This window comes from Megalobrama amblycephala, linkage group LG7 (genome assembly GCF_018812025.1).
Source record: "Megalobrama amblycephala isolate DHTTF-2021 linkage group LG7, ASM1881202v1, whole genome shotgun sequence".
Classification (NCBI taxonomy): Eukaryota; Metazoa; Chordata; class Actinopteri; order Cypriniformes; family Xenocyprididae; genus Megalobrama; species Megalobrama amblycephala.
In genome coordinates this window covers 2,241,748-2,267,330 of record NC_063050.1, presented here as the reverse complement: position 1 = coordinate 2,267,330, position 25,583 = coordinate 2,241,748, and the positions used below count along the sequence as shown (strand labels likewise).

Here is a 25,583-nt window from a genome sequence, read left to right as displayed (position 1 = left end):
TATTTGAATATAAATGTTATATTGCAAGTAGATTTGTTGCAGATGCTGTATCTAAGTTTATTTAATTATATTAATGCGACCTATTTACCGCTCGTGAATGACGCGCTGTATTGTATGCCGTCAATCCTTTGAAGTTAAATATAGCAATCGATCGCTGTGACTTGTATAAGAAGAAGATATTTTATGTTGTTTATTATTTATATCTATAATGTGACAATTGATTCATCTGCTAATTATTATTTTTATTTTATTGTTCTAGAAAACCTTGCATATGTCCATCTATGTTGATGCCAGAGCAATCATTAAAAGGCTATCATTGAGACATGACTCTGTATTCTCTGACAAGAATACTGTAGCGGTCAGTGCACATTGATCCAGCAATAAATCCTAATACATAACATATATATATATATATATATATATATATATATATAGTTTTAATGGATCACGCTACAAACATAACAATTTATCATTATTTTTATGCATGCCCTTAATTTAATTTAATTTCATATGTTGGTAATAATTCAGTGTTTCTAAGCCTTTTAAAGAATTTTAACCCAAACTGACTGGGTTAATACTTAAATACTTAATACTTAAACACAAAGTGTGTAAATAAACTGTTAAAAGGATTTGATGATCACTAGTGATAGTATTTTATTCTGTGTTGTCATCATTCAGGTTGGATTTCAGCTTTAATGTACTTTTTTTTCTTCTTTTTTTTAACAAAGCAGCTGATATTTCCATAGAAACTGTACTGTCGACTCGCTTTCACCACAAAATGGCAGAATAATAAAAAAAAGGTTTAAAATAAGGTTTCATTAATTAACATTAGTTAGCTACTATAGTTCTGAACTGAGAAAGAACAAAACTTCTACAGCATTTATTCATCTTAGTTTATAACAATTAATACATTAGATTCAAAAGTTGTGTTTGATCAGCAAAAAAAATTATATATATATATATATATATATATATATATATATATATATATATATATATATTACTGTTAAGAGTCTTTGGAACGATAGTGTATGTTTTCTGTTTTCTTCTGTTTAGAATTTATTTATTTAATCAGAATCTTGGATAGACAAGATTCTGGATAGACAAGATTCTTTGATATTAATGTGTCTCAGGGGCGTCAAACCCGCTTCTGGAGGGCCACCGTCCGAAAGCGTTCAGCTCCAACACTTGCTGCTTCAGCTGCTGGATGGAGTTAAACTCTGCAGGAAGGCGACCATCCAAAAGCAGTATGTATTGTTGAAACAGAGATACTTGCGTCATTTTTCTTTTCTGTAAGAATTCTGTTCTTAAACTCTTGTCTGGATGGAGTAATGCTTAATGGTCTCTTCCAATCGGACTGGATGGGCTGCTCCTCCACAGACATCGGAGCATTTCTGGTCTCCTGCTGCACAGGCGGCTGAGCTGAAGATAGGAAAACACTCATCATTCAGTGTATTTCAAAATATATCCAAAGCCCATTGAACAAAGAACTGTGTGATAGTGCTGTGATCTTACCGACAGCAACAGGGGTTGAGTTGTAGTTGACGGTTGATGAGCCTTGGACGCTGTTTCCAAACATTACTGGAGCAAATATAGTTGAACCACCACTCGCATTAACATTGACTGCAGTGGAATAGAGTGAGAGATTTACACACTTTCTTACATTACAGCTTTAACATTACTGACATTTTACTTCATTACCAGCTCTCTGTTCATCTTGATTTCTCTTCATAGCTTCATCTCTTCCACGACCCTCCATTGTCTCATCTACAGCGTCACTGGTATCTAATATATAAAGTATATATATTAGGGCTGTCAATAGATTCGATTTTTGAAACACAATTAATCACACACGTTTCATGAAATTAAGCATACACCTTTTATATTCATCCATTGTGATTTTCACAAAACAGTATTTTTCAGCTTTTTTCAAGGAAAATAAATGTAGGTGTTTTTTCAAAAAAAAAAAAAAAAAAAAAAAAAGCACACTGGCAGGATTCAAAAGGACACCAAATAACAAAATTATATGAGTCCATTTACAAACCCGAATCCAAAAAAGTTGGGACACTGTACAAATTGTGAATAAAAACAGAATGCAATGATGTGGAAGTTTCAAATTTCAATATTTTATTCAGAATACAACATAGATGACATATTAAATGTTTAAACTGACATGTATCATTTTAAGGGAAAAATAAGTTGATTTTAAATTTCATGGCATCTCAAAAAAGTTGGGACAAGGCCATGTTTACCATTGTGTGGCATCCCCTCTTCTTTTTATAACAGTCTGCAAACTTCTGGGGACTGAGGAGACAAGTTGCTCAAGTTTAGGAATATGAATGTTGTCCCATTCTTGTCTAATACAGGCTTCTAGTTGCTCAGCTGTCTTAGGTCTTGTTTGTCGCATCTTCCTCTTTATGATGCGCCAAATGTTTTCTATGGGTGAAAGATCTGGACTGCAGGCTGGCCATTTCAGTACCCGGATCCTTCTTCTACGCAGCCATGATGTTGTAATTGATGCAGTATGTGGTCTGGCATTGTCATGTTGGAAAATGCAAGGTCTTCCCTGAAAGAGACGACGTCTGGATGGGAGCATATGTTGTTCTAGTACTTGGATATACCTTTCAGCATTGATGGTGCCTTTCCAGATGTGTAAGCTGCCCATGCCACACGCACTCATGCAACCCCATACCATCAGAGATGCAGGCTTCTGAACTGAGCACTGATAACAACTTGGGTTGCCCTTGTCCTCTTTAGTCCGGATGGCATGGTGTCCCAGTTTTCCAAAAAGAACTTCAAATTTTGATTCGTCTGACCACAGATCAGTTTTCCACTTTGCCAAATTGGTCATCCAGCTGTTCCTTATATGTACATTTAACTTTTCCGGCCTCTTATTGCTACCTGTCCCAACTTTTTTGGAATGTGTAGCTCTCATGAAATCCAAAATGAGCCAATATTTGGCATGACATTTCAAAATGTCTCACTTTCAACATTTGATATGTTATGTATATTCTATTGTGAATAAAATATAAGTTTATGAGATTTGTAAATTATTGCATTCCTTTTTTATTCACAATTTGTACAGTGTCCCAACTTTTTTGAAATTGGGTTTGTATTTACACCAAAGCACCCATAAAAAAGTTTCAGAATTCAGTGTATAGTATATGCAACAGCAAAGATCTTGTTTACATTTTAGACAAGTCATGTTGTGATACTGAACAGGACCACATGGAGAGGCCAAAAAACCCTAAACCAGCCGCCTTGACCTGCATATATACTAAAGTACACAGCAACATACACAGGAAAAATCCAAACATTAGCCTGAATGTGTGTGAAAACAACATGAATGTACTGAAATGTGTCCGTGCATAATTACAAAGTGCGATCAGTTCATCCAGACAGAGCAATTATACATGATTTGTTTGGGCATCAATATAACGGACGACTTCTGTACATCATCGCAATCGTCTTTACATTGATTGCAATCCTCATCCATCAAAACTTTACTAGCGAGACGCTGGTTTGCTTTATCCAGCCGAGAAACTTAGTTTGGATATCATCTGGCCATACAGTGGTGGGATGTTCAATGACAGAATATGACAGAGAGTTCGTGTTTTAAAGTGAAACAGACACTAGAATGAATAAGTCTCTGTTCTCTCTTCCATCTCTGATATAATCAGCATGGACTTTTAAGATCATCAACTGTGTGACGTAAATTACATCAATGATGCAATTTCACATGCTTCAGTAATTTATTTGCGTTAAATGCGTTAAATTATTTTAGCGCGTTAAGGATTTTGAATTAATCACATATATTTAGCACCAGTTTATCAGGAAGTGATGATTTTGTTCTCTTCGACTCACTGGATGGAAACGCTGCTTTATTCGCAAATGTTTTATGCAATATTCAAAATTTGCGTGTAAGAAGGAATAACACCTTTTTTTTAGGACATGTCCGGGAAAAAGAAGACGTATGGTCACCCTATCTTTGTTGAATGGCTGAAAATGTCCTAATTTCCTTTTTGAAGGTAATATTTTTTAACTAGCATGTAGCATGCTAACTTACAAAATAAGTAGATACTCAAGATTGTTGCCTTTGCAATAAAATCACATACTTTGTGAAAATATGGCAACTGTATCTCCTTACCATTTGAGCTTTCGCATACATAAACAGTGTGACTGCGCATGTACAGTACGCCTCAGATCAAATATTACAGATCAACCCTATGCATGTTCACCGAAACATGTTGGCAAAGTAAAGCAGCATTATTTTTTCAGGTCCATCTTTGGTTTGTTCTGAGCCATTGATGTCACACGTGTTACTGGTGTTGTCCAAAAATAACTTGTAATAATAATAATAATAAGAAGAAGAAGAAGAAGAAGAAGAACAGTAGTAATAATCTGGTGGATTTTGTAGGCAGGTTAAGACTAGGATTTACATTTTTAAAATGTACTGTAAGGGAATACTATTTTTTTTAATGCACTGTAAATACCAATTATTTATGTTTAATAATAATAATAATTGCATGAATATTTAAATCTGTTGCAATTTCACAAGTAGTTTAAGACTGGATTTAGATTTTTAAAAATGTACTGTATGACAATGACTGTTTTTGGTGAGTTTATAATGTAATGAATTTCTCATAAAGTAAAAATTATTACATTATGAGCTCAAGATTTTATTACATTTTGAGAAACTTATTACATTATGTTTAGTTTTTACAAAATGTGCATGTTCACTACGTCAGGATTTGGCAAATGCGTTTCCATTGTCAGTTAAATATCAGAATACATGAAAAGCTCATGCTGTAAAAATACCCAAAGAAATAACAAGTCTCCCCTTTGGCGTGCAGAAGGCTACGAGGCACAAAATTAATTGGAGAATTCAGTCTTTTGATTATCGAAGATGATGTTTAAAATATTGAGATGAGTAAACTGCAGGTTGTTGCAATATACAGACCGGAGGCAATTGTAACAAATTTTGGTCATGTTGTCATTACTCAAAAATCTTTTGAAATATTTGGATACAATTTTTATGTCAGTAACTTGTATCTGTGTTCTACTTGTTAACAGTCACCAAATGTTTTTACAACCACTGTTAGAGTCACAATATTGATTGACACATTAGAAGTCAAATCTTACATCTGACATGCAGTGGGGATTGTAACAGCATATGGAGGAATTGTAACAATGTAATGCTGTCCATTAACTGAGGCTGATTCTTACATGTTATTGAATACATGAATGATTTTTTGTTTTGTTTTTCATTATTTTATTTTTATTTTCGCATTTATTTTCATGTTTTTATTTTCTTTTGTATGCATGTCATGTCATATTTACTCTGTGTTTATTTGGTATGGGAACAAACAAGGGCGTAGATTTGGTTTCAACATTGGGGGGGTTGAGCGTATGGAAGTAATTTAATGCCAAATGTTTTTGAATTAAAAAAGCTTGTTGAATTACAATAATTGAAAAAAATATGAATTGCATTAACCGTGCTTGCATTTTAATGCATTGAATTGCTTGTTGAATTAAAATCATTTTAAAAAAATCCATTGCATTAACTGTGCTTGCATTTTAATGCATTGAATTTTTAAGTCTTGCATTAAATTCAACATGGTTGTATATTTAAGCAATGAATATTTCAGTTCAAAAACAGATATTTATTATCAAAAATTCAAGAATCCTATTCACTTTTCAGATTTCACTTCCAAAATATTCGATCTGTTTAAAAATACAACCTATAATATTCAACAGGCAAGTTTCAGACCATTTATTTCGCTTTACAAATTCGCTTCCACAAATTCAGTGGTTCAAATTCGACAGTAAATTCAACCTTTCACATCCGGGAACAGCAGGAAAATCAGTGGATTACCGAGCATAATCTCATCTGCAGTAAATCGTCTTCGCCAGCAGGAGGTGCAAGCGCGTCTTGACAAGCACCAAAGCAATAGAGACGAGAGGCCTTCATAACACGTCATTTGCCGTAATGGACCGAGCGGTGAGTAAAAGTTATGATTTTATTGGTCATTATATTGTATTTATATGCGTAAAAGGTTGATTAAGACCCAAATCATTGTTTACTCAAGTGTCTAAGTGATTCCTCTTTACCCCGAGTACACAAACACCTTTTTTTTTTACTGTAAAGGTGATATAATGTGATAAATATAAATCCAGAATTCTCTTGCCTTTGGTTTTTATATACATTTTTAGTAAAACCACTGTAATATGCTGAAACAGAGAGTGTATTGTTTGGTTATGCCACTATGACAGGATACTAAATAGCACCATTTTTATATAGCACCATTAAATACAACCCAATCGCAATTATAAAATAAATAAATATAAATAAATAGGACTTCTCTCTGCTATGACCAGGGCTTTGTTTCTCAAAAGCATCGTAGGCCCAAGTAGATCGTAGAACCATTGTCAACACTCACGATGCTTTAACGATGTGTTTAAAATAATCATTATTTAAATGTGTGTTTAAGTGCAGTGTTTGTTCATTGTAGGATATTATTTTACTTTCATGTATCTGGCCAGCAATACTGAGGTATTTAACATGTCATTTTATATAATTCCCTTTAGCAATTGCTTTTGGATTATGTTTTGGAAAGACTCCGTTCACGCTTGGAAAATGCTGTTGGACGCCTGCCCCTCGACATGGACTACCTGGAGTTTATCTGCTCTCAAGAATTGGTCTTTTTAAGTGCTGTGTCCAATTTAGTTACCATCCCACCTGATATTTTCGGGGGCATCACAGAACTGCTCAGACAAGTTCGACTAAACCTGTCAGACGGGGAGACGTGCACTTCGACTATTCTGCAGGAGTCAGGGTCGATGGGACGGCCACGTCTTCTAATCTCACCGAATTATATCACCAATCTCCTGGACATGAACTTTTCTGTTCCAACCATTGCTCGCATCATTGGAGTAAGTACACGCACAGTATTCAGACGAATGGCTGAATGTAACCTCTCCATTCGGGCATGATATAGCACTCTCACGGACGAAGAGTTAGATGATTGTGTGACAGATGTAAAGCAACACATGCCTCAGTGTGGATACAGAATGATGAGAGCAGCTTTAAAGGCGCGAGGACACCAAGTGCAGTTTGGCCGGGTCAGGGCAGCAATGCACCGAGTTGATACAGTGGGAGTCATGTCCCGAATGGCACAATTGGGCTGCGTGGTACGAAGGACCTATTCAGTGTCAGGTCCTAGGTCAATAATGCACATTGACACCAACCATAAATTGATTCGGTATGTTTGTCAGGCTTGTTTACTCAGTTATTGCATGTTGCAGTCATTATCAGAAAGATATGACTGCTTTTTTTTAACACATTTGCATGATATTTTTGTTTCAGCTACAATATAGTCATCTTCGGGGGTGTGGATGGCTTTTCACGCAAGGTAATGCCCACTCTTAACTAATTTTTAACTTATCTATATTCACTATCCAGAAAATAATTTCCTCTGTTTAATAGGTCATGTACCTTGGAGCTGCATCTAATAACCTTGCTACAACTACCTTGGATTTTTTTCAAGAAGCAGTGGAGACATTTGGCTTCCCTCTCAGGTAGGCTACATGTCAGTAAGAATTGGATGATCTTGTCATAATATTCAGTTTAGTTCAAGTTCAGTAAATGTAATGATCGACACTTTTAATCATCCTTTTAATCAGCTTTTCTACATTAAGGCACGAAAGCAACGTTTGCGTTATATTTGTTTTTTTTTTAGCGGGTACTCTTTACACGTGTACAACGTGTTTTTTTTTTTTCTATGGCAAACAAAATTTGCTGCAGCGTTTGTTTCCTTAACTTTCCGTGTCTAGTAGCCTACAACTTGCTGCCATACTGGATTTGTCCTCTTTTACGTCATACTCCGGGATTCCTCCTATTTAAGGCACACTCACATCAAAATCTATTATAACGCATTGTAGTCTGTGTGTTTACCTGGCCACAGATTAAGTGTAATAAGTATAAATTAATACTTTTCAAAGTAAACATATGATTTTATTTGTTTGCAAAACTCGACATTTAGGCTTGATTTCACAGATTAAGCCAGAATTAGGCCTTAGTTCAATTTAAGCAGCTTTTATAAATGTGACTTAAAAAGATTATTAAAAACAATCGTTGTGAATCTTAAGACAAAACAGTTGCACTGACATATGTTAAGATATTCCAGTGCAAGTTGCTTTCAGTTTAAACAGCTCAAATATTTATTTTAGTCTAGGACTACATTAAGCCTTGTCTGTGAAACTGTCTATGAATTTTACATCGAGTAATTTAATATTTCTGAGAAATTCGTTTCAATCTCTATGCTTAAACACCCATGTTCTTAGGGTACGAGGAGATCAGGGTGTCGAAAATGTGGACGTGGCTCGCCTGATGTTCACAGTTCGTGGGACAGAAAGGGGAAGTTTTATTTCAGGAAAGAGCGTCCACAATCAGCGGTGAGTTAAAATTGTGTTTTGTTGAAAATATATATATATATATTTTTTTTTATGATTTATCAACCTGTACATAACATATGCCTAAAAATGTTAGATTCAATTGACATATAACTTTTCATTTCAGTATTGAGAGGTTGTGGAGAGACGTCTGGTCATCAGTGACAAATGTCTACTACGATGTTCTACATGCTTTGGAAGAAGGTGGCCACCTTGATATTTCTGACCTTACTCATCTGTTCTGTTGCCACTATGTATTTCTCCCACGGCTTCAAGATGATCTCAACCTTTTCCGAAACACCTGGGACAATCACCCAATACGCACAGAGGGTAATATGACTCCTAACCAGCTGTGGGTGATGGGAAGTGTCCGCAATGCTGTACCTGAGCCTGACATAGAGGTATGTTTGTGGATTTTTACAGTAAAAAAAAACAAAAAACAAAAAAACAACTTTGATTAATCACACTGTATTTAATACAAGATATTCAATACAGTTTTTGTACTGTATTGATGCTACTTATTCTATGTTCAGAACTGTAATTGGGATGTCGTTTGTGATATTAAATGCTCTATATTTTTAAGGGATTAAGCATACCACACATAGACTGGGAGAGTAGTGGACTGAGTGTTGATGCACATTCCAGTATTGTTGTGCCTCAAACCGAATGTCCGCTGACTAATGAGCAAATGGAAGCACTCAGAGAAACTGTAGACCCCAAAGGACCCTCACAGACTTTTGGCTGGGACATCTATCTAGCTGCACTTCATTTTTGCCAATCAGTTCTTATGGAATAACTGTGATTTTCATCTTCTGTTTTGCAGAGGCAGAATTCTATCAGTAGCAATTAAGAAATAATTAATATTTGGACTCAACAATACGTTAAAATGAATGAATAAAAAAGCCTGCATGTAAGAATTGTTGTTTCTGTGTAATTTGTACTTTTTTGTTTGATTTGACACTTCCTTTAGTTAGTGATAAGCACAGTGGATTATGGATTTTTTTTATTTTTTGTTCAAGAATTGACTTATTGCTTAGATTTAATATTTGTACTCCCATTGAACATGTTCAAACATACATTTTACATAAATTCAAATACTTTAAAAGAATAAAGTACTTGATGATACTTTGCAAAATCTGACAAGCTATGGAACAACTGTCATTCAACATTTCTTTACCACTGCATGAAAGATCCATTGTGGACAATGTAAGCTTACAATGTCAGAGACTGCATGTACATAACATTAACCCATTACTTAACAATGGAATGTACTATCTTAAGCAAGTATCAAAACATAACAGCATGATCAACAAGCATTATGTACAAAGCAATCCTAAAAAGAAAAAAACTTGTAAGCTGGATTTTAACAAAGCATTGGTCGTAAGTCAGTAACAGCATTAATAAAAGTGAATCACTGGACAAATGTAACATGAATGTGTCTGAAAATTACACATGGCCAAAACCATACTGCAAGTGCCAATGCACATCATCAAGCCTTTGTGAAGGACTGGAAATTGTTGTAGTCCCTGGAGTCGGAAACACAGAAGCAGGTAGAGGATTTTGGGAGATCACTTTTCACAATTTCCACAGCCATATTTGCCTCCATCCGCTCCCATCCGACCCAGAACTTCAGAAGGTTTTTTAAGTCCTTGCTGGATGCTGAAATAACAGAAGTTATAATTCTCTTATCGCTTACTCACTCTTTCAGAAAAACAAACTGTTGTCTTTCACTTGTGATATTTGTGATAAGATCTATATAATGGAATTTCAGAGGGTCTAAAGATGTAAGTTTCAAAACAGGACATAAAAAATTGGGTAACACTTTATAGTAAATTTAATAAAACCTAAATAAGCATTATATAATGATCAAATCATGAATTCACATAGCTAGAAATATAAGATGTGCTTATTAAAGGGATAGTTCACCCCTAAATTCAAACTGTTCATCATATAAAGCGACCAAGCCCCTTGAACTAAACTGCTTTATTCCTATGTGTAGCGGGAAATTTCACTACCATGTAGGGGTGAATTTATCTTCTGCTGCAATATATCTTGGACGACTAGGGATTGACAAGAGCTAGGTCTCCACCCTCTAGTACAATTAATTCCTATACTTAAATATATAAAAGTATGTTTTTTATCTGTCTCGTGAATTTTGTTTTTGTCTTTTGTAACAGCGACTGATGAGGATTGAGGCTCTGGAATTTAATAAAATACACGGTAGCTTCCCAGAGAATAATCGTTGGTTAACCCCTCTTCCCCTCTACCAGCCCACAAGACAGTAGGAATGCCCCTACTCCAAGATAACAGAAGGAAAATTTATTGCCAGGGGCAACGACTAAATACGGAAGAATAGAAAAAAAAATATAATCAAAAGAAGAACGTCAATGCGCTCGCAATGCCGTTTGTGTCCACACGGCGTCACTATTGTATCAAAAACGATGCACAAGGATTTCGGCTTGAACAAACAGTAACAAAATCACTCGATCCGAGCTGCTTTGCTTCAAAAACAACAAATAACGTCCGTGTATCTTCAGAATAGCTACTGTGCTTAACAACAGTGAAAGAAAAAAAAACTCACAGTATTTCAGCTCCCTTCTGTAGAGGACAAACACTCGTGCCAACACACTGTCTCAGCTAGCACGGAAAAACAATACACCTCCTGGTATATCGCAGGCATGTAGTTCAGTATCTCGGCGCTCAGGCTCAGTCAAAACTCGCAACAGCACAAGCTCGGTCCAGCTTCTCGTCCACTCACCTCGATGCTTGTCCAATGCTGTTCACACGTATATCCAAAAAGTCACAAAAAACTAACTTTTTTTCTCGCGCTCGCGTTCGTCTCGCTCACTTCTCGCTCACTTCTCGCTCACTTCCGTCTCACTCTCCTCCTTTTCCGGAACCCCCCGTCCTTCTCTTTTTTTTTAAAAAAAACCCTTTCAAAATAAAGGTCCTTGAATACCTCCACATTTCCCCCTTGCTAAACCCTGCCATATACAGGACTCTCCAATACAACCAGCTCCTAAATAAAAACAGAAAAACACAAGAACAGTTGTCTTTTGATTAATCAACACAACATTTTCAGCACTTGTTTAGACATTTTCTTTACACCTGTATTGACACATTAACCCCAAATTACATAATGTAATCATCCTTATATCTTACAGGCAATCTACCTTGTGTTTTTCTCTTTGAACGTCTAAAACCAGGTACCCCACTAGTGTCAGCTTCTGAAACGTCAGAATCTTCAGATTCCCCAACTTGTCCTGTTTCTATTCTCTCACTCTCAGCAAAACTACCCTCATCACAAACCACTCCACCCTCAACTTCCCCAGGTAAGTCTGTGTTCGGCAAGTGTGTGGTATATGGAATGTAGGCAATGTCATGTGAGTTAACATCTGTGTCTGACAATTCTTTTTCTCTTTCTGTTCGTGTAACCTGCTTTGCAGGTGAAGGGAAGGTACAGTGTCTCAACTGATCCCTATGAACCACCTTTGTGGAACCTCCCTGCTCAGGACGTACAGTAAACACTGGTAAACCTGCGTGATTCTGTTGCACTACCAAGTATGGTATGGACTCCCACTTATCTTGAATTTTGTTTCGCCCCCTAAATTTGTGGTTACGCAACAATACTCTGTCACCAGGTCTAATGAGCGCTCCTGCAGCCTTGCGATCATATACTCTCTTCCTTCTCCTGGAAGCTTCTTGGGCAGTTGCTTTTGCAGTCTCCACTGCAGTCCTCAGTCTTTCATGGTGATTCTTCACCCACTCATCCAAATCATCTGCTTCATCGTCAGTCAGATCCCTCCCTCCTAAGACGTCCATGGGCAGCCTCGCGTCTCGCCCAAACATTAAGTAAAATGGGGAGTAACCTGTTGATGAATGAACGTGGCTATTGTAAGCCATCACTAGTTCAGGCAGGTAAGTCTTCCAATCCTTCTTCTTTTCCGCAGGTAATGTCCGCAGCATGTCGTGCATCGTGCGATTGAACCTTTCGCACTGCGCATTCCCTTGCGGATGATAAGGACTGGTACGACTCTTGCTGATTCCATACAGCTTACAGAGCTCCTTGATTACACTTGCTTCAAAACACCTCCCTTGATCCGAGTGCAGCCGGGCAGGACATCCATAACAGACAAACCAGTGTCGTACAAGAGCTTTGGCGGTAGTAAGTGCTGTTTGATTTTTAGTCGGGACTGCCACAGTAAATCTTGTAAACATGTCCGTAAGCACTAAAACATTCTCATAGCCCCCCGCTGATCTCTCAAGCACAGTGTAATCCATGGCAAGAACTTCTAGAGGTGCAGTTACGTTGGTGCAGGTCATAGGAGCACGAATCTTGGGGAACACATCCTTAGCTAAGGTACACCTCCGACACTGGGTTACCCATGTCTGCACATCATTGGCCATTGAGGGCCAATAATAACTCCGTCGCATTTGCTCCAACGTACTCCTACTTCCAAAATGTCCTCCATGCTCGTGCACTCCCTCATACACTTTCTCCCGAAGAGAGTCTGGCACAACCAACTGCCAAATTTCCTCTCCATCTCTTGGATCCATAATCACTCGGAATAGCACTTGATGCTTTAGTTTCAGACGCTCCAGCTGTCTTGCTAATTTCTTTTGCTGAGTTTCCATACCCCGGAAACTACGTATCACTAATCTCCTGTTTTCAAGTACAGCGTCGTACACTGGTGCTATACAAGGATCCTTCCTCTGTTGTTCTTTGATGGATGACCAGTTATAACCATCAACACCCCTCTTTATGGCTGCTTGTTTGGCAACTCTGACCACGGACTTGTCATCCTCTTCTTCTTTACCTGGCCACAGGCATGCCCGTACCTCATCTGAGGTCAACCGAATGAAGTCTTTTCCTGTATCATCCTCCTCAGGTTCCATACCCCAAGGAATCCTAGAAAGAACATCAGCATTGGTGTTCTGTCTGCCAGGCTTGTAACAAACCTCAAAGTTGAACTCCGCTAACTGTGCAGCCCAACGCTGCTCTACTGCCCCAAGGTTGGCTGTTTCCAAGTAGCGGAGAGGGTTGTGGTCGGTAATAACCTGAAATTTTGCAAACATCAGGTACTCCTTAAATTTCTCGGTTACTGCCCATTTAAGGGCTAGTAACTCTAACTTGAATGCACTGTAATACCGGTCATTCCTTTCAGATCCCTTTAGACCTCTGCTTGCGTAAGCAATGACGCGTTCTACGCCTCCCTGCTTTTGACTGAGTATGGCTCCAAGTCCATTGAGACTCCCATCCGTCGTAAGTATGAATGGACACTGGAAATCAGGGTAAGCAAGAATTGGAGGTGACATGAGACAACTCTTTAGTTTGTTGAATGCAGTCTGACATTCCTCTCTCCAGATGAATGGTTCTGACGACTTGCCTTTGTTACCTTTTCCCACTAAGGCATGTAGGGGCTTGGCCAGCTGTGCGAACCCTGGAACAAACCGGCGATAGTAACCCATAAATCCCAACAGCTGTCTAACCTCCCTCACATTCGACGGTGGAGGCCACGCATCCAAGCACTGAATCTTGTCCTTGTCCACCTGAACTCCCTTTGATGAAATGATGTGTCCCAAGAACCGGACCTCTGGCCTCAGGAGGAAACATTTACTCGGTTTGAGCTTTAGTCCGTGCTGACGCAACCTTGAGAAGACCAGCTCCAACTTCTCACAATGACTTTTGAAATCCACCGAGAACACAATAATATCGTCAAGATAGATCAAGAGAGTGTCAAAGGCCAGATCACCTAATGCCGCACCCATCAAACGCTGAAAGGTGGCCGGAGCGTTGCATAAACCAAACGGCATCCGTGTCCACTCATACAACCCGAATGGTGTTGTGACAGCAGTCTTCTCCCGATCTGAGTCATTTACCGCCACTTGGAAGTAACCTGCTGTGAGATCCAGGGTGGAAAACAACTCTGCATTCCCCAAAGCATCCAAGGATTCCTCCACACGGGGAAGGGGGTAGGCATCCTTGAATGTTACTTGATTGAGTCTCCTGTAGTCACAGCAAAAACGAACGCCTCCGTCCTTTTTTATCACAATGACTGCAGGTGAGGCCCACGGACTGCGACTCTCCTTCAGTACACCTTGACTGACAAGATCTTGCACATGTCTCTTAAACTCTTGGAAAACGTGAGGTGGGACTCGTCGGTGGCGTTGCTTTATGGGCTGTGCATCTCCTGTAGGAATGCTATGCGTCACTGTTGTTGTATACCCAAAATCTGTGTCGCTCTTGGAGAAAACATCACTGTAACGTGCCAGCAGGGCATTTAACTCCTCACGTTGCACCTCAGACAGTCCATCCTGGTTCACTTGCACTGGAATTTCCATTTGTTCAGGCTGATTCTCCATCTTAACACAGCACTGCATATGTCGCTTAACACGTAACTCGCCCTCATCCTCTTCAAATTCCACCATTTGCTTTGGGACTATTTTCTGAGGCTTCGACACAACTGCAATCCTGGATCTCGGCATCAACCTGATAGTTTCCTGACAGATATTTAACACTCGCACCGGGACTCTTCCTTTTTCTGGGCTCGCAAGCACATTGGCTACTAACAGTCCTTTTGGAAGGGTAACAGAATCTGTGCATTCCACCAGTACTTGACGCTTCACTTGCTGAGGTATACTGCAGTGGCCTTCCACAATCTTCTCACTTAAGGGCGGGATTGTCACAACTTGCTTCCCAGACACCTTAACAAATCCTATCCTTCCTTCTGGACCCAAGAACCCCTCATCTTTCTTCACTCTTGCTATCACTCTCCTTACATTAGCATCTGTGCCTCGGCTGACTTTGCTTTCTTCGTTCAACTCCTTTCCAGACAGTACAAGGTTTTTTAATTCACTAAGGACATTCATTCCCACAATTCCATCCAATCCTTTCATCTCCTGCGCATCTGGGTTGGACTCTGTGAGCACGAAAACACACTTCCCTGGAAGCAGACTTCCCATGCACTCTATATCTGCCTGTAGACATCCAAGAACAGGAATGTCTAGCCCATTTGCAGCAGTGAGGCGGACCCAGTTAGCAGACGACAGCTGTATCTCTTGCCCTCCGAAATGCTGTTTAAAGTGAGACTCTGAGATGGTGGTAACCTCTGAACCTGTGTCCAGCAGGCATTTGGTGGGCACCCCTGCTATTTTTATATCCACTGTCAGACAGTCTCCAAAAGCGCTCTCCTTTAGAGTTCCTGACACTACATCAACCTTCCAGTCAGCTTTATGGCTCCGTATTACTGAAGGCCCACTGGTGCTCGCCAATTCACCCACATTTGAAGCTCCTCTTAACGACTCGGTCATTTCGGCCATTTGTGATGACGCAGCACCCCGGCTACTCAGCTCCTTGTGCTGACCGCACTGTCGACTGGTGTGACCTGGTTCACCACATGTGTAACAGATATATTTCCCTTCACTGTTTTTTAGAGGCTGCCTTCTTGTTCCAGCAGACTGGGGGTTAACTCTCCCTTGACTATGGACTATTCTGTACAATTCCTCCTGGCGTGCAGCTATCTTCTCTATTGCCTCGTGCAGCTTTTCTAGCGTTAGTGAAGAGGAACTGTCACCAGTCGCGACTGTAGTGTGAATTGCAGCTCGCGCACGTGCAGGGGTCTTCAAGTTACCTTCAGACTGTGCTTCCTCTTCCTCAGACCATGTGATAGCATCCTGCATCAGCTGTGCAAAAGTCAAACTTCGCTCTTCCTTAATCCTTCGTTTCATCTCTCTTCTTAGGAAATCATCCCTTAGTCCAAGGACTAACTGTTCTTTCAGAACACTCTCTTCATCTGACACTCTGCTTGGCTCTCTCCGTTTTACCTTGTACAGTTTCTCTCGTAAGTCATAAGCATAGGCACGTATAGTCTCACCAGGTGCTTGTTTTCGATCATAAAAGTCTTTTAACCTTGTGCCAATGGGTACTTTATCTCCATAGGTTTCCTGAAGCAGCTTGAAGATAGACTCCATACTGTTATCCCCTTCTTCCAGCATGAACTTTACCGTATCTTTAGCTTCCCCCTTTAGGTGCTGCTTTATCAGCTCTACTTGATCTTCCTCTGGCACCTTCATGACCCGAAATGCTGATTTCATTGAGACTATCCACTCCTCCACGCTCCCTTCTCCAGGCTTAGTGGTTCCAGTGAAATCGGTAAGTTTGTGATCTCTTGGGATATAGATTGTTGCTGGGGGTGCACGAGTGGATGCTTGCTGCTCCATTACTGCCCTTGCCAACGACAGAGCTTCTCGCTGTTCCATTCTGGCATGATCCAATGCACCGGCTTGCTCCGCTAACCTCCTCTGCATTTCAGCAAACTCCTTCTTCAGTTCTTCCAGTTCTGCCATTTTTCTGCTTGCTCACAGACCTGGGACAGAACACTACAACAAAGAAAATCAGGCTAAGTATGTATCCTGTTCGTGACGCCAAATTAATGTAGCGGGAAATTTCACTACCATGTAGGGGTGAATTTATCTTCTGCTGCAATATATCTTGGACGACTAGGGATTGACAAGAGCTAGGTCTCCACCCTCTAGTACAATTAATTCCTATACTTAAATATATAAAAGTATGTTTTTTATCTGTCTCGTGAATTTTGTTTTTGTCTTTTGTAACAGCGACTGATGAGGATTGAGGCTCTGGAATTTAATAAAATACACGGTAGCTTCCCAGAGAATAATCGTTGGTTAACCCCTTTTCCCCTCTACCAGCCCACAAGACAGTAGGAATGCCCCTACTCCAAGATAACAGAAGGAAAATTTATTGCCAGGGGCAACGACTAAATACGGAAGAATAGAAAAAAAAATATAATCAAAAGAAGAACGTCAATGCGCTCGCAATGCCGTTTGTGTCCACACGGCGTCACTATTGTATCAAAAACGATGCACAAGGATTTCGGCTTGAACAAACAGTAACAAAATCACTCGATCCAAGCTGCTTTGCTTCAAAAACAACAAATAACGTCCGTGTATCTTCAGAATAGCTACTGTGCTTAACAACAGTGAAAGAAAAAAAAACTCACAGTATTTCAGCTCCCTTCTGTAGAGGACAAACACTCGTGCCAACACACTGTCTCAGCTAGCACGGAAAAACAATACACCTCCTGGTATATCGCAGGCATGTAGTTCAGTATCTCGGCGCTCAGGCTCAGTCAAAACTCGCAACAGCACAAGCTCGGTCCAGCTTCTCGTCCACTCACCTCGATGCTTGTCCAATGCTGTTCACACGTATATCCAAAAAGTCACAAAAAACTAACTTTTTTTCTCGCGCTCGCGTTCGTCTCGCTCACTTCTCGCTCACTTCTCGCTCACTTCCGTCTCACTCTCCTCCTTTTCCGGAACCCCCCGTCCTTCTCTTTTTTTTTAAAAAAAACCCTTTCAAAATAAAGGTCCTTGAATACCTCCACATATGGATTAGTTTTACGATCTCTATAAACTTTTTGAAGCATCTAATTGGTAGTTAAATAGATGTCAGCAGAGGGACAGAAATCTTTCAGATTTCATCAAAAAGATCTTCATTTGTGTTTACAATATGAACTACAGTGTTATGGGTTTGGAACGACATAAGGGTAATTAATGACAGAATTTACATTTTTGGGTGAACTAACACTAACTAATGAACTTATGAAACATTACATGTTGATTTATTAACAGATCATTATTTAATGTAAATTAAAATGCTAACATGTCATTAAACTTCCAATTCATATGATTAGCACTTGTTGTAAATCTACAAATGTCATTAAACTCCAGTTCATATATTACCTAATGCACTTTTTTACACTTACAAATGTACAAATGCAAAAAGGCATTTTTATAGCTATGAGTGATGTGGATGTTCAAGAGAAAATTGAAGAATATAAGAATGACGGGTCACACTTTATATTAGGTGTCTTAAACTACTTGTGAACTTGCGTCATAAAATATTTTGTACAATGTACATATTGTGTTCATGTTCTATTGAAAACACACTAGCTGCAATTGAGGTGGGATACGGGTAAGGTTAGGGACAGGTTTGTTGGTATGGGTATAGCTTTAAGAGTTGGTAAAGGGGTCTAATCTTAACTAATCACCCTTTAAGTGTTGTTACAGTAGCTATAAGTCCAATGCACATAAAGGTAGTAAATGACTAATAGTAAACATTTATAAACATTTACAAATTATGAATATTTTCAACTTTAGATTGGGCAGAGCAAAAACATGAACGTAATAATTTAATGATTGGTAAAAAATACACACCACAACAAAAGAAGAGCAAATTTATGACCTTACAGGCTGTGATTATGAAATAATATGTAATTTAAATTGCATGATCATATAAATTCAAAGTTTAATGACATTTGTAAGCACTTCAATTTACAGTAAATAATCTGTTAATCATTATTTAACGTCTAATAAGTAAACATTAACAAGCACATTATCTCAAATTTCTAGCTATGTGAATATACAATATATTAAAGGGTTCCTAATATGCTTTTTCACTTTTTCAATTTTAGTTAGTGCGCAATGTAGCTGTTTGAACATAAAAAAAAATATCTGCAAGTTTGCAAAGCTCAAAGTTCACACCAAAGGGAGACATTTTATTTTACAGAATCCCCTTTTTGGAACTACAACGAATGGCTTGTTTGGATTACAACATATTTTTTCAGGCTTTATGAAGTCATAATGTTACTCATTTAAAAAACCTCCGCCCACAGAATACGCAAAAAAAGGAAACAAGGCCTGGTTGAGCTGCATTAGAGAAGACAGTGCTGGTGCTATGTCAAATAAACACTTTTTCCACAACGTTTCATAAACTCATTTGTTTGACCTTCCTAAGTCTGACAAACTTTAGAGTAGTGAGAATTTATTCAGAAAACTGTTCATGAACATTATAACCCCATTATATGTGTGTAGCACATTTTATGGAAAACTGCTTCCAGAACCTTAGAGAGTAAAGTGCAGCTACGCATAAAAACTTCTCCTAAAAGATGGAGCAGTTCCCATTTACTCTGGTGTTTATGGATCACAACTTGTGTAATGTCTTTTTATTTATAGTTGCGTTTTCTATTAACAGTTCTAAAAAGTTATATGTTGTTGCTGCAATGTAAACAAAGAGAAAAGCTTTGCCTCTGCTCACCTGCAAGCCATTATTAATGTTTGAAAAATGAGACATGAAAGAATAGCTTCTTACATTAGGCTTCTTACACTTGGACTTCAACTGCTAATTAAAAAAAAAACTCAATAAGAACTCTGTTGAACTCTTCAAACTCTGAGGCATATACCTGTCTCAATGAACTGCTTTAAATACCCTGTGATCCGTTCCTTTGTGTCAGCTGAGTATTCGTCATCATCTTCGTCATCACTCTCTCTAGGCCAGGAGATATGGGAAAGCAGCATCTAAACAAGCAACAGAATGAGAGTCTAAAATCAGTTTTGTATTCATGTTTGTCAAAAAAAATGGCTATTGATATCCTGTTTAAGGGAAAAACCATTTGTAGTCCTCTTATCGAGAAGAAAGCCTTACTTCAGGAGTGCATGAATCCTCTGATTCCTTGGGGAAGAATACCACATCCTTCCTCTCAGTTAGAAGAGGCCAAACAAAAGTGTCTTTCAGTCCTCGTTTGATTTGTTTGATTTGGCGTGTTCTTCTCCCGAGAACCTACAAAATACAAATAAATGGAAAAAATAAATTAATTAGATTAAAATTTCAACAGACAGAACAAGTACCTAAAGAAAAATTTCACAACAGAGCATGTTGCTCTTGCTGTACTGCTGTTATTATAATGAGAATTTTACATTCTTATACAAAGAACATAACCACAGACTGAAAATTCACACAATGGAAGAAAAATTGAATAAACAAAATCACAGAAGGGCAAAGTTGGGCACAGCATCAATTATGACCTGCTGCCTCAAAGAACTTTACAGTTATAAATTAAAAGAATCAGGATACTACATAACATACATTATATAGCTCTGTTTAAAAGATCATATATACAATCTAAACAGTAAATGAGTAAAAAACTATTCTTATACTTGTGTAACAGTGTCATTAGAAGCATAATAAAAAATGCATTACCATGTATTCAAGTAAATTAGTTGCAAAATATAATTGAAATGCATAGAAATAAGGGCACTTTCCGTTGTCACAGATACTATCTACAAATTTTAATTACCGCATGTGACAACAGACGTTCGTAGAGCCACCTTCTATTTTCTTCTGTTGGACCAGGAAGATCCCAAGACAAACACAGTTCCAGGACTTTATTAGACTGATCATTATTCAATGGAGACTGTCCACTGAGCTAAAAAAATATGTATAACACACACACACACACACACACACCAGCAACAACATTAAATTCCAAATAGGTAAAACCATTTTCCAAACCATTTTCCAGTATACATATACACACCAAGTTGATGGTCTCTCGTATGTCAACGTCTGGGCAGTCCTCCAATTGCAAAGTGGCAGTATCTTGAGAACCTTGAAGGAGAACATGAACAAAAGCTCTGCTAAGCCCTGCAAGACATGGGCCACCGTGCAGAAAGGAATGGCCTAGCATTCTCCCCGCTACTAAGAAGAGGTCACTTTCAATGAGGAATTGTGACGATGAGGGCACCAAGTGGTCTGGCTGTCCCTCAAAGAGGCAAGTAACTCCTGTGTTTCCTGTTAATTTAATTGTAAATCAGCATTATGGTAAATCCCATCAAAATAGTTATTCAAAGTGTACATTTTACAGTGCAACTAATAAACTGCATACCCAAATTCAAACTGAAACCATACTTCAGTTTTTCAAGAATTATAGAAAAAAAGTGCCTGGTGACGCCATCACCAACTGCAGCATCCCCTAAAATCAATAAACATACAGTAATTAAAGCTGACATCATGGATACACTATATGAGCTACATATTTTATAGCATAGTTTCATTTTCTCTAGGCTGTACCTTCAAGTTGACATTTAACAGGACATGCCCACTCTACATTTCTTTGCTTGTAGAAGTTGATCAGTTGCCTTTCCTGTTCTTCAGCACATGTTCTCAAGTCCATACACATTAAAAGAGGTTTCCCTGTCTCATGCAGTCTGAGAATTTCCTTTCTGTACAAGGTCGTAGCCACTTTTGGATCTGGATGGGTTTTCCAATCTGGTAAAAAAAAAAAAAAAAATTGCATTTATTCCAAAATCATGCAAAATCAAAAGAGCTCCGTTGCACATCAACAGAAGTGTAATTTTTTCCATCTCTACTTATTTACCATAAATTAAAGATAAACTATAAAAATAAAGACTTCTTTAGAATGTCAGCAATAGAACAATGTCAAAAACAGTCACATCATCCTCTTTTGCACTGTACAAAAAAAAAAAAGCCAAAGGAAAAACAATTTGATTACCATTATCCATGTATGAAAACTCAGCAGTGTCATTCACTTCATTATCCATACATGACAACTCAGCTGTGTTGTTATTTTCATCATCCATAGGTCTATAATTTAGGAAAGTGGAAAAAAATTAAAAATGCTGTTTCTAATATGAGGTAAAGAGTACATTTATAAATCAATTTCTTTTTCTGTTCATTTTCTGTCCGGCTTGCACACCTTTCCCCACATTCACTGGCATGAATTTCCAAGATGTCAAGGGGCATTTCTTCTTGACAAATAGGACAGCAAGCCTATAATATAGATATACAAACAAATTTCCTAACTTCAAAAAAATAATTTTTTAAAAACTTTTTTTGCCTCAGTTTGCAATTGACCTTTTGATTAAGCAAGAAATGCATGTATGCAGAGAGAATTTACCTGTACATTGCTCTTTTTCTCACTTTCCACATCATGTGCCTCATGCTGAGTTTCATCCTGACTTTCATTTCCATCTTCAACCACAACAACATCAGAACAAGTCTTAATGTGGTTTGTGAGGATCTGAAGTGGGTACAGTATTTTGCATTTTTTGCACATTGCCTTAGGCATATCTCGAAATGCTTCTGATGATGGTGGCAAGGGAGCGATATCTAGCTCATCTTGTAGTGGAGCTATATAGATGACAGAATTCTCCCCTATTTTGGAGGTTTTGATTAGCCTGCCTGTGTACCCACAGTCTGCAGGTGCCACAAGAGAGAGCTTCCGACTTCCCCAACCCCCTGAAAGTATAAACAACAAGTTTATATATATATATGGGATGCACCGATATGAAAATTTTGGCGATACGATAATTCTTTATATTTGAAAGCCGATAACCAATCCATTGGCCATTAAATCTAAATCAAAATTTTTATATAATTATTGAGAGCCAAACAAATGTCTCACCATTAAATAATTTAATTAAATAATTTGCCAGACTTGCGCTGCACATGTTGCATTAACTGTATTAACATATTTCAAGATATTCAAAACCATCATTGTGAACAGTGCACATCTGAAGTGTCTCAGCTGAGGGAAATAATCCATTATTTATTGGCTTTAATATATCAGCCAAATGTTCTTATCAGGCCGATAACAATAACATTAAGATATATATAGCCTACATACAGTGCTTAACAAATTTATTAGACAACCACACAATGTAAGGTTTGTGCCACAGCTGCCCAAAACTAACAGTATTGGTCATTACCAAAATAATTTATGTTTCTGTAATGTTAATCCACCAGCATGTGTAAGCTGAGCTCTTTAGTCGCAGTTGGCCAAGTCAAAGTCTAGACTGAATCCTATTGAACAAATTAGGTATTTAATGGATTCAAAGATACAGTAGATTGCACAAAAGTTTAATCAAAAGCAAGTATTTGGGAACAACTAGAAACTATATGGAAGTCATCAGAGACTGTGGAAAAGCACTGTACATAAAAAAAAACAAAAAAAACTTATCAGCTGTTATCAAGGTCAAAGGACTGCATACAAAATATTAAGTTTTTGGTTATTATGAGTGAATAAAGACTATTTAGTTGTTTCAGTTTGTTATTTGCCTAATAAATGACAATAGCATTGTCAACATAGTTTTAAACAAGTTTTTGACAGATTCCTAAAATATTTGTGTTTTCTCTTTATGGCAGGTGGTCTAATAAATTTGTTAAGCACTGTGTAGGGGTGTAACAGTTTTTGGCCTGAACCATCACGGTATGGACGTCACGGTTCAGTGCATAGTCAGATGATGAATACAGTCTGTCACAGGCGATCCACACTCTAATCCAGAAGGCACTGCACATGGTAATGTAACGCTGTTTACTAACCAGTAACCACCACAACAGGAAAAATAGCAAAGAAAAACAACAGACAATCTATGCATACGTGTAGTCTCGCAGCCAGTGCTTCAACCATGGAAAAACATCAATAAAACAGCCTGAAAATAATATCTTGCATATCATTACATTTACCTCAGGCAAGTCATTTAATGTCCACAGCATGTTAGTTTACTGGAGAAATTAACTCTAAAGGGAAGCATTTCACTAAATATATGCACTATATGAGCTTACATATTCATTAACTTTACTTTACCCATTAGTAATGTCTCAATTATTTAAAGGTACAATATTTTTTTGTCTGCTAGAGGTTGCCTATTCAAAACAAAGGCTTTGATTGATTGATCCTTTAACTGCTGGATGGTTTGTGTTGATAATTGACATGCAATTCATTTTAAAACTTATTGTATGATGGAGAAAATGCTGTATTACTGTTACTAAAAATAAAGCTACATCTGATTATGCCATGTTAGCTACTTCACAAAATAGTGTTTTTCTCTGAGGCGTGGTAAAGCATGGTACTCGCAAAAAATCAAGACAATTAGATTTAAACAATAAGACTAAACGTGTCGAGCTATATAACAATAATTAGTTTTTTGTCTATAAATGTATCAAAACAGTTGTTCCCTTGTCTATTAAAACATGTAAATATTAAAGCGTCTTTGGTGTTTCCAAGGTTTCTACAAAATAAAACCGGAAACCGAGGGTAACGCGGGAATGATGTCATTGACAGGCGACTCCTCACACGTCCCGGAGCCTTGGGTAGAACTGCAATTTTCTCACGATTTACAAATAGTTGGAAACATTTGGGATATTGTAAGTACTCAAGTGAACAAAATATATAACACTGGCCTAGTGATTTTTGGATATTTTACTGCAAAATACTTATATATTGCAGCTTTAATATATGTTTAAATAAATCTGTCATGAAAACAAGTTATGACAGTAACCATGTAAATTATTAAATTTCAAAGATGAAGTGGAGAAGTTAATGCAAAACCTGCCTTAAGTGCAATTTACATGTTTTTCTTTTTATTATTTATTTGAGTGTCGATTATTAAATCTAAAAATAAAAAGGCAACTGAATTTAATTGTTTGGGTTCTGTTAAAGGGATAGTTCACCCAAAAAATATAAAAGTTTATACAGGTTGGGAACAACATGAGGTTGAGTAAATGATGACAGAATTTTCATTTTTGGGTGAACTATCGCTTTAATATTATAGTAATGTGCAGGAAAGTGCTCTGGGTATAGTTTACTGCATAGCTGACTGTGACTTTGTGACTTCGATACCGAGGTTCATACCGAACAGTCATGTTTGAGTACCGTCACTCCCATAATATATATATATTTATATAGATGGATAGATAGATATTACATTTCCTAATAACACACTAAAGCAGATTTCTCTTATGGAACATCTAATGTGCATAACACTTCAGCACAGTACTGTTCTCTCTGTGTGTATGGATGTATGTATGTGTGTGTAATTTATTAACTAAATATTTAAACACTAGGTCAACCAGTTACTGAAGGCAATAAATATTACCTGATGCCTTATAAAGAAGCCAACCACCAGTTACCTCACCAAGTTTTGGATACAATTCGATGAGTTTATCACATAACTGTTAAAAAAAAGAAAAATAGAAAAGAAACAACTGTTAAAGATAACAGGATTATTTAATCTAGCTGCTATCGCTGCTCTGTATGACCATTCACAAAAATAAATATATGAACAGGTTCTCCTTGACATGGCACATTACCTCCTGATGAGTCATGTTTTCATCAAGAGTGGCAGTTCTGCGTCCAAGTCCTGCTTGTGTGTGGAGCAGTTGATCTGGACCACTTGGGGACCGCTCACATTGGGCTGGCAGCAGATGGAACATGACCTGAAATGGTTTTAGTTTAACGGGCACAGGACATGGT

At 37.9% G+C, this 25,583-nt stretch overlaps 2 protein-coding genes across 2 annotated transcripts in view; both read right to left on the bottom strand.

Annotated features, from left to right (window-relative positions):
- The window catches only part of LOC125271026 (caspase b-like), a 42,106-nt gene that overhangs the window by 14,549 nt on the left and 1,974 nt on the right, over positions 1-25,583 (bottom strand). Inside the window, exons 3-5 of the mRNA XM_048194959.1 lie at positions 1,702-1,785; positions 1,516-1,623; positions 1,277-1,422 (exon numbers count right to left, since the gene is read on the bottom strand). Coding sequence (XP_048050916.1) covers positions 1,277-1,422; positions 1,516-1,623; positions 1,702-1,785 — 338 coding nt within the window. The remainder of the gene's footprint in view (positions 1-1,276; positions 1,423-1,515; positions 1,624-1,701; positions 1,786-25,583) is intronic.
- On the bottom strand, positions 19,713-25,575 carry LOC125271024. Its single transcript, XM_048194956.1, has 11 exons — positions 25,421-25,575; positions 25,207-25,282; positions 22,227-22,567; positions 22,026-22,099; positions 21,822-21,913; positions 21,380-21,577; positions 21,195-21,281; positions 20,847-21,100; positions 20,638-20,735; positions 19,955-20,089; positions 19,713-19,827 (listed from the first exon to the last, which is right to left on the bottom strand). Exons 1-10 carry the CDS (start codon positions 25,541-25,543, stop codon positions 20,041-20,043), a joined length of 1,392 nt encoding a protein of 463 aa, XP_048050913.1. The 5' UTR covers positions 25,544-25,575; the 3' UTR covers positions 19,713-19,827; positions 19,955-20,040.